The 11,512-nt window shown below is 44.3% G+C and overlaps 1 protein-coding gene across 1 annotated transcript; it reads right to left on the reverse strand.

The window, feature by feature from the left end:
* Positions 1-310: 310 nt before the first annotated feature.
* Positions 311-5,234, reverse strand: si:dkey-204f11.64 (guanine nucleotide-binding protein G(I)/G(S)/G(O) subunit gamma-5). The gene is made up of 3 exons (XM_015968950.3): positions 4,926-5,234; positions 2,855-2,981; positions 311-927 (listed from the first exon to the last, which is right to left on the reverse strand). The coding sequence occupies exons 1-2, from the start codon at positions 5,016-5,018 to the stop codon at positions 2,856-2,858; spliced, it is 219 nt and encodes a 72-aa protein (XP_015824436.1). The 5' UTR covers positions 5,019-5,234; the 3' UTR covers positions 311-927; position 2,855.
* Between the last annotated feature and the right edge of the window lie 6,278 nt (positions 5,235-11,512).

Consider the following 11,512-nt stretch of genomic DNA (forward strand, 5'->3'; position numbering starts at 1 on the left):
TAAAACTATTCAAATAAAAATATATTACAGAGTATCATCCGGAACCGTACAAAAGGCCCATATCACAGTTTCTTACGTTTTAGCTTAAAACCCTCTGGAGGGAGGCCTTGCAGATGTGCAACGTTAAAACCTACCAACCTGGTTACTCCACATACGTATTTCATGGGCATTTTTTAACTCAGAAGTACCCCTGAAGGACTTAGTTGTTCATCCTTTTATCAAAACTTATTTTGAGCCTGAGAGGGCTAAGTAGTTCTAATTATCGGTCCTCCAGGTTTCCCAAGGATACAAGGTTTTCCTTACATCCTCACCGCTTTTTAAACTTATTTTATTTGATAGTCATTCTTTGTTCCAGGGTGCTCCTATCATGAAGTTGGTTACAGTTGCAAATAACAGGCACAGCAAGGCAGCTTTATTTATATAGCACATGTAGCACAGAGTGATGGTGACACATGGGCACTGATGTGCAATAGTAATTAAAATAACAATGGAAATCAATCTGAAGCACAAATCTTTTTTGACTAGTAGTTCAAAAATCAGTCCTAATCAGATTTCAGTTCAATCAAGTCTTTGAGTATAAAAAATAAAAGGGGAAAAGATCCACTCATACCAGGTGAGTGGTAATAGTGACAAATTCATGCTCACTTTTAAAGGTTAGGAGCTGAATGTTGGTCGTTCACAAATACAAAAATACTGTTTACATAAACAAATAGCAAACCAAGGCAGCAGATACGGAAAATAATATTTAGTATTAAAGTACATTTTGGAAAACAATGACTATAAATCTGTTGATGAATTGTCATATTTTTTTCTGTAGTGATTGTCAGCTGCAGGGCACGTATCTGATCTTCTTGTTTATCTTCAGCAGAGATAATTCACGGAGGGAAACCCCTCCGGCGTCTGATGGCTGGGCCGTCCTCCACAGTCCTGGACATGAGAGAAATGTTAACACACTGACTGTCATCCTGGGAGCCTTGTTGTTTTAGACAAACGCTCTCAGAGTGAGCGACGTGCGCACGTTTATGTAGCATGTGGTCAGCTCTGAGGAGGAATGCTCTAGCAGCTGATCCACATCTACATCCATCAGGGCTACGGTGACCTACGTAGGACCACCCCCAGGTTTGGTTTGTGGGGGGACGTGTGTACACACAGAACGAGTGGTGTTTTAGATTTGACTCTTTTTCAGCTCTACATATAAAAACCTAATCTTGCGTCATTGTCCCCGTATGGACACTTGTCTCGGACTCTGGAGCTCGTACAGTCACTGCCTTGCTAGAGGTTCACACAACTCAACACAAACCAGTGCACGTGCTAACCACGTGGAAAAACACTTCATTTAGGGTTCTTCTTAAAACCTAACAAATTATAACAGAAAACTGAGACCAGTCTTTATGGGGTCATGGGGGTCATGACAGCAATACTTTGGGTTATGTAGCCTATCATGACAGTGGGAGTTCACTTTTCATTGTCATTTTTTTCTATGATGATGCACTAAATAACCCAGAATACTGATTTCGATAGGACTCTGACTTGACCAATGGCACCCCATATGTCTTGTCTTGATATTCGTGGTGTTGGTGTCGGGTTTCCTGCTCACTGGCCTTGGAGGTTACCTGGCTTACCGGAAAATTAACGAGCTGTCGAGGAATATTGGCCTGATCCCGGAGCTCAGAGATGGTTGCACCACGCTGTGAATTCACAGACTCACATAATTGTCGAGATGAATCGTAAGCTTGGAACTTTGGTCGAGATTCATTATTGGCACAAAAGATGGATGCCATCAAGGATACAGTGGACGAATCAGCACGGATTGGGATAGATTAATGTCCATTATTGGGATTCTGAGAGGTTGAGGACCAACAAACTGTAAGACAGAGAGACAATTATCTCTGTCTGGCCCCAAAACAATTTCTAATCGGAATCTGGCGCCCTTGAGCCTGCAAGGCTCCATCGAAAACTCCCCCCTCAGAAGATATGTGGAATGTGCCGTCGCTATGGCAACTTAACTCTGTCTCCTTTCCCAGCCTGGGCGGGACTGCGGGAAGGCCGATGAAACGTTCCAGGGTCACTGCAACCCTCCAACCCTCAATGCTCCTCCCCCTATCCACACTGAGGTTACATGCGCTGCTTATCGTGGCTGCAGGAACTGAAGTGGGGATAGTCCCAACCCACCACCCCACCTAGTGGACACTTATGTTGTGTTGTCTGAAGTCTGTTGCATATCTGTCGGAGGTGTTTTTTTGCAGAGCAAAGCTGCCCTCCCAGTGGAGGGTAGCTCTGTAGTGCCTTTTTTCCCTCCACCTGAGCCAATCCTCATGTAACCCTCTTATCTCTATTAAGGTAGCGCGACTCGGGTTGCGAATGACCACAGTCACCAATTCTTGTCATGTGTCTTGCCCATGTATGTCTGATCTCTGAATTATGTGTACTGAAACTCTAATTTCTCTCTGGGATTAATAAAGTATCTTTGAATTGATTGATTGAGAACAGATTGTTCATGAATGAATTCAAAGATATTTGCAGTTGTCCTAATCCCTTTAGCCTGTGTGGGGAGATTGCTGTCACACCACATGTACCCACGTCCTTAAACAGACTCCAGACATCACACGTCGGCATAGAAAATACTGTGTTTGTAAGCAGGGGACCACAGGGAGAACACTTTTTACTTTGAAGTTGGAGATCCTCAAATAAACAAACAGATCTGTACACATCTGTCGGAGAAAGTGGTTAGCATCAGCTGTCAACATTTAACTGTTGTGTTTGTGCAGATGGAAGGATCTGCTCTGAAACACAGAAGCTCAGATGGTTCATCTGCTTCAGGTACTGATCACACAAAAGGAGGATCTGTTCACACCTTAGAGGAGGACACATGACTTAGGAGGCCTGAAGGGGTTATCGCTGGAGGGCACCCCCGTTAGGAGGGGGTCTTTGTGAGCATTTTGCAAACAGAAGGTTTTCAGTTCTGCGGCAGCCTGAGAGACCTGAAATTACACAGAGAACAAGTTCAGTTCAGTTCAGTCCCACTGAGCCACGAATCATGAATGTAACTACACCCAAACTGGTGTAGGGTCAGCCTGAGCTCCATCACACACCATCACTATTCTGGTGACAACTGTCGCACCTGAGGGCTTGTTTAGCCAGAACTTCATTAAGACTCACCTTTTTGGCTTAGCTTTATACTGACTAGTATTTATGATTTACTTGCTTATATTTTGAGACAGCTGCTACATATTTAAGTTTTACTATTTCTACAATTAAATTGATCACTATTTATTTATTTTTATATTTCCTCTCGTTATTTCATTCTTTTACCTATTCTAATACTTTACAACATTTCCTCTGCGGGAGCCCTCTGCCTCAGGGCCGGTGGTCGGCGGCAGCGGCCTGGGTGCTCTCCAGGTGGTGCGTGGGTGTAGGTGGGGGCCCTCGCCCTCCCTCCTCTGGGCACCCTGTGTCGATGTCCTGGCTGCTGCCGTGGATCTGCTGCTGTAGGGGCAGACGACTCCCTGATGGAGTTTCCTTACGTTTCCTCAGCCCGGTGTTTACTTATGTCCTCAAGTGTGTGTGTGTGTGTGTGTGTGTGTGTGTGTGTGTGTGTGTGTGTGTGTGTGTGTGTGTGTGTGTGTGTGTGTGTGTGTGTGTGTGTGTGTGTGTGTGTGTGTGTGTGTGTGTGTGTGTGTGTGTGTGTGTGTGTGTGTGTGTGTGTGTGTGTGTGTGTGTGTGTGTGTGTGTGTGTGTGTGTGTGTGTGTGTGTGTGTGTGTGTGTGTGTGTGTGTGTGTGTGTGTGTCACTGGGTTAGGGGGAGGGTTCTTTTTATTTGCCAATGACATTTGTGGGATATGTGGGGTCTATTTAATCAGTAAAGCATTTCTAGTTACATCTTTTGTATGAAAAGCACTTTATAAATAAAGTTTGATTGATTGATTGAGAAGTGGCCAAAGGCTGGCCCCATGTGTTGATTATAAAGATCCTCATCTTTATCGAACATAAGCTGGCGGAGCCGTCCTGATGGGGGGAGGGGAGCACAGGGACGGATGCTGAAGACACACCTGCTCCATGTCAAGCTGAGAGGCTTGCTTAAGCTGAATATGATTGGACGAGGCATGCGATGTCATTTATTACGTTGCTTTTTCTTATCGGCAGTTGGCAGCATCAAAGTGGTGAACAGCAGAATCGACTGACAGGGGCCGCTCGTCACTGCCCGCTTGAATCAGCGAAGATTGAATCCACCCGAGCTTCGTTCGTGGCACCAAATAAGCCCGGAGTCACGCAGATTCAAGCCAGGAATTATCAAAATGAGCCTCAGTTTTCATGGAACATCCCTCTGCTGGTTGTCAGTTTTTATTTGTTTACTTTGTTGTTGTTGACAAACCTGGTAAAGAACCACTGAGAGCAGCTCACACAATAACTGGCTGCAAAAGGCAGCAGCCACAGCAAACCTATCATCTGTCTGAACTTTGTTACAGAATAAAACTCGTGATTTCTAATTTCTGGAAGCCCCCCCCCCCAGGCCTACCAGCCTGTGCTAAAATAAGTTTCCTCCAAACAATCGGACGAGTCAAACAGCAGAACTCACAACAAAGATGTCCCTGTGCTGCGGCAAAAGTTCTGCTTCCCAGCCTTTTCCGGGAAATGTGAGCCAGATGTAAACAGCAGGACTATTTTAGTCTAACACCTTCCTTCTCGTGTTTACAGCGTACCTGTTACACAAAAACACATTTCTCTATAGCTGACGTTGCTGGATGAAACATACTAAAATAAAAATATATTTAAAGATGTCAAATAGCCTCAAAGCTGTAAGATTAGAGATGACCGTGAGGTGACTAAAAACAGTCAAACTAATCCGCAGCATCTCGTCTGATGGATGCACGTTCACACCGTCAGGTTCTGATCCAGATCTGGTGTGGTTCTGATGGAGTTCTTACCTTTACTCTGCGGACACTGGCTTCCAGACGGAGCTGCTTCACTGCCTTCTGGGCGATGACTAAGCTGCTGTTGGTGGCGCTGTTGTTTGACATGTCTGAGTTCAGAGACTGGAGACCGAGGCGGAGGGCTGGTGATGTGTCAGAAAGTCATGATCTGCTGAAAATACTGGACACCGGCGTGCCGCCAGGAGAGAACACACAGCCAATCATCTCTCTCCCTCCTTTTTTCTGTCCCTCCCTCTCTCTCTCTCTTCAGTTTTTGAAGTTTTGGCTTACTGTCTCCGTCAGCAGCTCCGCCCTTCTGTGTTTGTCTCTCCCGGTCCTTGTTAATTAAACCTGCCTGATTGTTTCCCTCTCACCTGTCCCTGATCACACGTGCATTTAAGCCCTCTCTTGCCAGTTAGTTGTCATGTCCAAACCTGTTCTTGCCTTTTATTAATAAATCACTCAGTTTACCTGCCAGCCTGTTCATGCTCTGTGATCTGCTCACCTGCATTTGGGTCCACCATCACCACCAACATCATCATGACACAACGAACTGAGCAGAAAGGATCCAGAGGAGAGCTCAAGTCTCTCTTCACTTACCTCCATACATCTACTCAAATATATATGAGATGGCATGTTCCAACACATCCAGTCCGTCCCTGGGTAGTTGGACAAATCTCTACACACCTCAGCAGCACGTCCAGAAAAGATGATGCCTCCATAGGTCTACTCGATGATCCCAAAAGAGGACACTTGCAGCTGCCTATTGAGGACCACTGCACTAGGTGAAATATCTAGGTAGTTGGGTGTCATCTATAACTATGATCGGCAAAGCTGTTATTATTCATAACTTGACCCAGGGGAGCATGTAGAGTTTGAAGAGCAGTGGTCCAACAATTGAGCCTTGGGGGACCCCACATGTCATGGCGATCTGCTTTGATATGTGATCACTTATAGAAACAACAGAACCCCCTGTCTTCAAGACAAGATTGGAGCCAACTATGGACTGTGACTGATGTCTATGAGTCTATCAAGAAGGATGTTGTAGTCCACAGACCTCACCAGGGAGGCATCTAGAAGATATCTTAATTTAGGCCCTAGGCCTTTTTTCTTTGGGCCCTTTGGGCTCCCAATCGGAGGCCTTTGGAGTTTCATGTCCCAAGTGTCAGTGATTGTCTGCGTTCCCCGAGCACAGCTATAATCAAACCAGTTTAGATTGTAAACAAAGCAAGTTTTGGTTTTTGATACATTAAGATAAAATAAAACTTGAACTTTATTCTAGAAGAGCTGCCCTGTGTGAAAGTGCTGACAGGATGGAGGTTGTGAGTTCAAATTCCATTTAGGAAATTTATTAGTCAATTGTTTTATTTATTCCAGGGGTCCTCAACTACATTTGTTCAAGGTTTTTTTTTCCCAGCAGACACCAGAGAAGGTCTTCTAAAATAAAGTTCAATCATCATTGTATCTTAATTTATTACAATTTAAAACTGCCTTGTTTCCCATTTGGGCTGTTTGGTTGTGGTTTTAGTCGTGTTTGGAGAATGTGGACAGTTGTAGATGTTTGGGACATGAAACTGTAGAGGCCCCCAGTTGGGGGGGGGGGGGGGGTGTTAGGGTTAAATAGATTAACCAAAAACTAAGGAGATATATACAGGTGCTGGCCAGTAAATTAGAATATCATCAAAAGGTTGAAAATATTTCAGTAATTCCATTCAAAACGTGAAACTTGTACATTATATTCATGCAATGCACACAGACCAATGTATTTCCGATGTTTATTACGTTTAATTTTGATATTTATAGGTGACAACCAATGAAAACATCAAATCTGGTATCTCAGAAAATTAGAATATTCTAAAGGCCAATGAAAAAATGTTTGTTTCTCTAATGTTGGCCAACTGAAAAGAATGAACATGAAAAGAATGTGCATGTATAGCACTCAATACTTAGTCGGGGCTCCTTTTGCCTCAATAACTGCAGTAATGCGGCGTGGCATGGACTCGATCAGTCTGTGGCACTGCTCAGGTGTTATGAGAGCCCAGGTTGCTCTGATAGTCGTCTTCAGCTCCTCTGCATTGTTGGGTCTAGCGTATTGCATCCTCCGCTTCACAATACCCCATAGATTTTCTATGGGGTTAAGGTCAGGCGAGTTTGCTGGCCAATCAAGGACAGGGATACCATGGTCCTTGAACCAGGTGCTGGTGGTTTTGGCACTGTGTGCAGGTGCCAAGTCCTGTTGAAAGGTGAAGTCTGCATCCCCATAAAGTTGGTCAGCAGCAGGAAGCATGAAGTGCTCTAAAACTTCCTGGTAGACGGCTGCATTGACCCTGGACCTCAGGAAACAGAGTGGGCCAACACCGGCAGATGACATGGCACCCCACACCATCACTGACGGTGGAAACTTTACACTGGACCTCATGCAACGTGGATTCTGTGCTTCTCCGCTCTTCCTCCAGACTCTGGGTCCTTGATTTCCAAAGGAAATGCAGAACTTGCTTTCATCAGAAAACATAACTTTGGACCACTCAGCATCAGTCCAGTCCTTTTTGTCCTTGGCCCAGGCGAGACGCTTCTTGCGCTGTTTCTTGTTCAAGAGTGGCTTGACACACGGAATGCGACACCTGAATCCCATGTCTTTCATGAGTCTCCTCGTGGTGGTTCTTGAAGCGCTGACTCCAGCTGCAGTCCACTCTTTGTGGATCTCCCCCACATTTTTGAATGGGTTTGTCGTCACAATTCTCTGCAGGGTGCGGTTATCCCTAGAGCTTGTACACTTTTTTCTACCACATTTTTTCCGTCCCTTCGCCTGTCTGTTAATGTGCTTGGACACAGAGCTCTGCGAACAGCCAGCTTCTTTAGCAATCACCTTTTGTGTCTTGCCCTCCTTGTGCAAGGTGTCAATGATTGTCTTTTGGACAGCTGTTAAGTCAGAAGTCTTCCCCATGATTGTGGTGCCTTCAAAACAAGACTGAGGGACCTTTTAAAGGCCTTTGCAGGTGTTTTGAGTAAATCAGCTGATTAGAGTGGCAGCAGGTGTCTTCTATATTCAGCCTTTTCAGAATATTCTAATTTTTTGAGATACCAAATTTGGAGTTTTCATTAGTTGTCACTTATGAATATCAAATTTAAATGTAATGAACATTGGAAATACATTGGTCTGTGTGCATTGCATGAATATAATGTACAAGTTTCACGTTTTGAATGGAATTACTGAAATATTTTCAACCTTTTGATGATATTCTAATTTACTGGCCAGCACCTGTATATCCTACATATCTGGTTAAGATACCTTCTAGATGCTCCCTGGTGAGGTTTTCTGGGCACACCCAACAGGACACGCGGGAGGGACTATGTTTCTCGGCTGGTCACGGAAACCCTCAGGATTCCCTCGGAGGAGCTGGCCCAAGTGGCTGGGAAGTCTGGACCTCCCTGCTTAGGCTGCTGCTCCTGTGACAAAACTCCGGATAAGCAGAGGACAATGGATGGATGGAGTCAAATTAAACTATACATGTAAAAAATGAGCAACATTAAACATTGCACTTTCCAAGATGTGTGTACAAAATACTTCTTGCTGAATATCAGTTTTATTGTTATGCCCAATTACAACCAAAGAGTGAGCTGTATGTAAGAGGCGGTTTTGAACAACACCAAGTGTTAGGGGACTGGACTCATTGAGGCAACAGTGACAACCAACATTTCAGCAGCTCTCCTGTTCCCTTACCTGCATCAAAAACGTGTCTCTAAATAGCCCTAACACTGTCCCACATGTGTATAATTGTCACTCATTACAACTGATTTTAACTATTACTGCTGAGAACTAGCTCACTGGCTAGTATTTCAATATTCCTTAGAGTGAAAGACAGGAAAAACACTTCATTTAACAGACATTTCATTTGGGGGCATAAACTGATTCCCTGCAGCAGAGCTTTGCCTGAAAGACTCAAAAACATTCACACAGTCAAATATTTCATACGGTTTCATGCTAATCACTTTTAGTTGCTCTGAACACTTGGTTTTACAATTTAGCAACTCCTCTGCATTCCACAAAAGTCCATAATATCTTATTAATGTTGACCTTATAACCCTCCCACTGTCTTTATAGGTGACCCCGTGAGTAAAGTTGACCATTGAGCAGGATTGATGGTTTATCCATTGAGGTCCATGTGGCAGGGGTGAGGTGGTGCTCACTCCTCACTCCTGCCACATGGACCTCGAGGAATAAACAATCAATCCTGCTCAATGGTCAACTTTACTCGCGGGGTCACCCATGAAGACAGTGGGAGGGTTATAAGAGATTTGAGCGAGCTTGTACAAGAAAAACTTAACGATTACTTAAATGAGCCAGATGATAGAATAATTGCTAATTTTCTTCTGTAGTCCCTAGGCAGGAAGACTAAACACAAAACATGATGACAAAATACAATTATCAAGCAATTATTCACATTAACAACATTCAAACAAATAACATGACTGGCAACGTTTAAGGCAGTGGCGGATTTAGCTATTTGGGGGCCCAAGGCGAACACAGACATGGGGCCCCCTTACACTAAATTTTCGACAATCTTATCTTTAACTCGTTCACTGCCAAAGTCGTCATTTGCATTTTTTTTACTGTGTGGGCGTCGGACGAGACCCCGCACCGTGAGAACAAACATCTCAGCTCTGAAGCCAATCTTCATCCGCATACGTCACACGTCACGTGATCAGGAAGCAGAACATCCATGTGTTAGGAGATCATTTTGGGCCGGTGCTGTAAAACAAATGAGGTGGGAACCGGAAAAGCTTCTGCTGATCACAATTCAACAACAGATTATGAAAGAAAGGATAACGCTCAAAACGCGCTGATTCTTCCTGATGTAAGAGGTGAGTCTCCGATTTGTTTTGGTTGTTTTGGCGTCGACATCATCCTAGCGCACAACGTTCTGTGAGTCTTAAAAAAACTGTAAAAACTGTGAGAAACGCTGGCAGCAAATGAGTTAACTGGATTTGTGAAACTCTCCCCTCTTCTGACATGAGTTATTTTCACTTTTTATTAGTCCTCCTCTTTTTTCCTGTCTTTCTCTCCCTTTGAGTGCTTTCTTCTTCCTGTCAGTGCTCCTGTGCTTTTGCCTTTCTTTATTTTTCTATTTTCCATTTTGGTCCATGTTTTCCTCTCTTTAAACATTTTCCATTCTTTCCTTTTCTGCTTCCTGTTGATGTTTACACAGAAAAACGACGTCACTTTCGGAAGTGAAGATAAAAGCTTTTTTGAAGCAAGATGCTTCTTTCTCTTATTGGAGCCACTAGGATAACTCCATTTCATGCTTCATGTTTTGACTACAGCTTCGAGTTTGTTACAAATGCTCGTGCCTCTCTTCTTATTTGTGGTCTTGTGGCACTTGGCAAACAACAATTTGTTGCATCACTGCCACCAACTGGACTGGACTGGAATGACTACCAATCACTTCCTGTTTGTGCATCAGCATCTTAAAGGAATAGTCCATTGTGACATTAACAGAGGGGTGCTGAAGGTCAGGGCTACGGGGCCCACCAACATAAGGGGGCCCCAAGCAGCTGTAGACCTAGGCTTAATTCTTGGTTGATGCTTAACGCATTTACTTAATGCTTGGTGATGCGGCTTGTGGATGGAACGCGCTTCACAACTCGCAGCGTTTATGGTTCATGCGGCTTGTCTCTGCGGTGAGCCAATATTCTCCCAAACTGTAGGGGGCAACATGGAGCTCTACGGCATGCATCCAACACTACACCATAGTAGAAGTAGAAATTACTGTTGTTTACAACATGGCATTCCAGCATTTTTTAACAGCTTCCTCGTATTTTCCGACAGTGTGAGCTATTTCTCTCCAAGAATTATTAACAACATGTTGATCACGGTGATCTTTGAGAGCTGAATCATACAAATGTCTGTATTTACGAACCTCTGCCATACTAGTTCTTGCCGGTCCGCCATGTTTTTCCGTGTTCGACCGTCCACGTGGTTAGAAAATTTCCTAGGTTCGCGGAGCGGAAAGTTTGAGCCTTGCGGAGGTGCGGTGGAGGGCCGTGGACGTTAAAATGACGCAAGTTTGCTGCACGAAGCCGTGCGAACTTCGTGGTAGTGATGGGGTTTATGGCTCTTTCATGGGAGCCGTTCATTGGTCGGTCGTTTACCTCAAAGAGCCGTTCAAAAGACTGGCTCAGCTTTCTTCCCGAGATATGTATACAAACACGTGTTTCTATGGTTCCTCCTACGTCCGTCACAGCGGTGGTTGGGGTTTGAGTGGGTGACTTTGACCGACTTCCGGGGAGGTTTGTTAAGATGAACGGCTTTCTACAGGGACTCGGCTCTCATCATTCACTTTGAAAACCCGTTCAAAAGATTTGATTCGTTCGTGAACGTCATATCACTACCTCGTGGACGCGTCAAGCATAAACCAACCTTAATAGTAAAACCCCCACTGGTTTAAGGTACTGTTTGATGTGCTTTTGAAAGTTTTATAGGTGGGGCATTCTCTAATATTTGTTCCCAAAGTGACTCCCACTAACAGACAGAACAGTTTGTCCAAAGGCTGTTTTTCTGTAGGCAGTCTGAAGGTCTCCTCTAGAGGAGGCTCTGGTGCCAA

Source organism: Nothobranchius furzeri, chromosome 18 (assembly GCF_043380555.1).
Source record: "Nothobranchius furzeri strain GRZ-AD chromosome 18, NfurGRZ-RIMD1, whole genome shotgun sequence".
In the NCBI taxonomy this organism is placed as follows: Eukaryota; Metazoa; Chordata; class Actinopteri; order Cyprinodontiformes; family Nothobranchiidae; genus Nothobranchius; species Nothobranchius furzeri.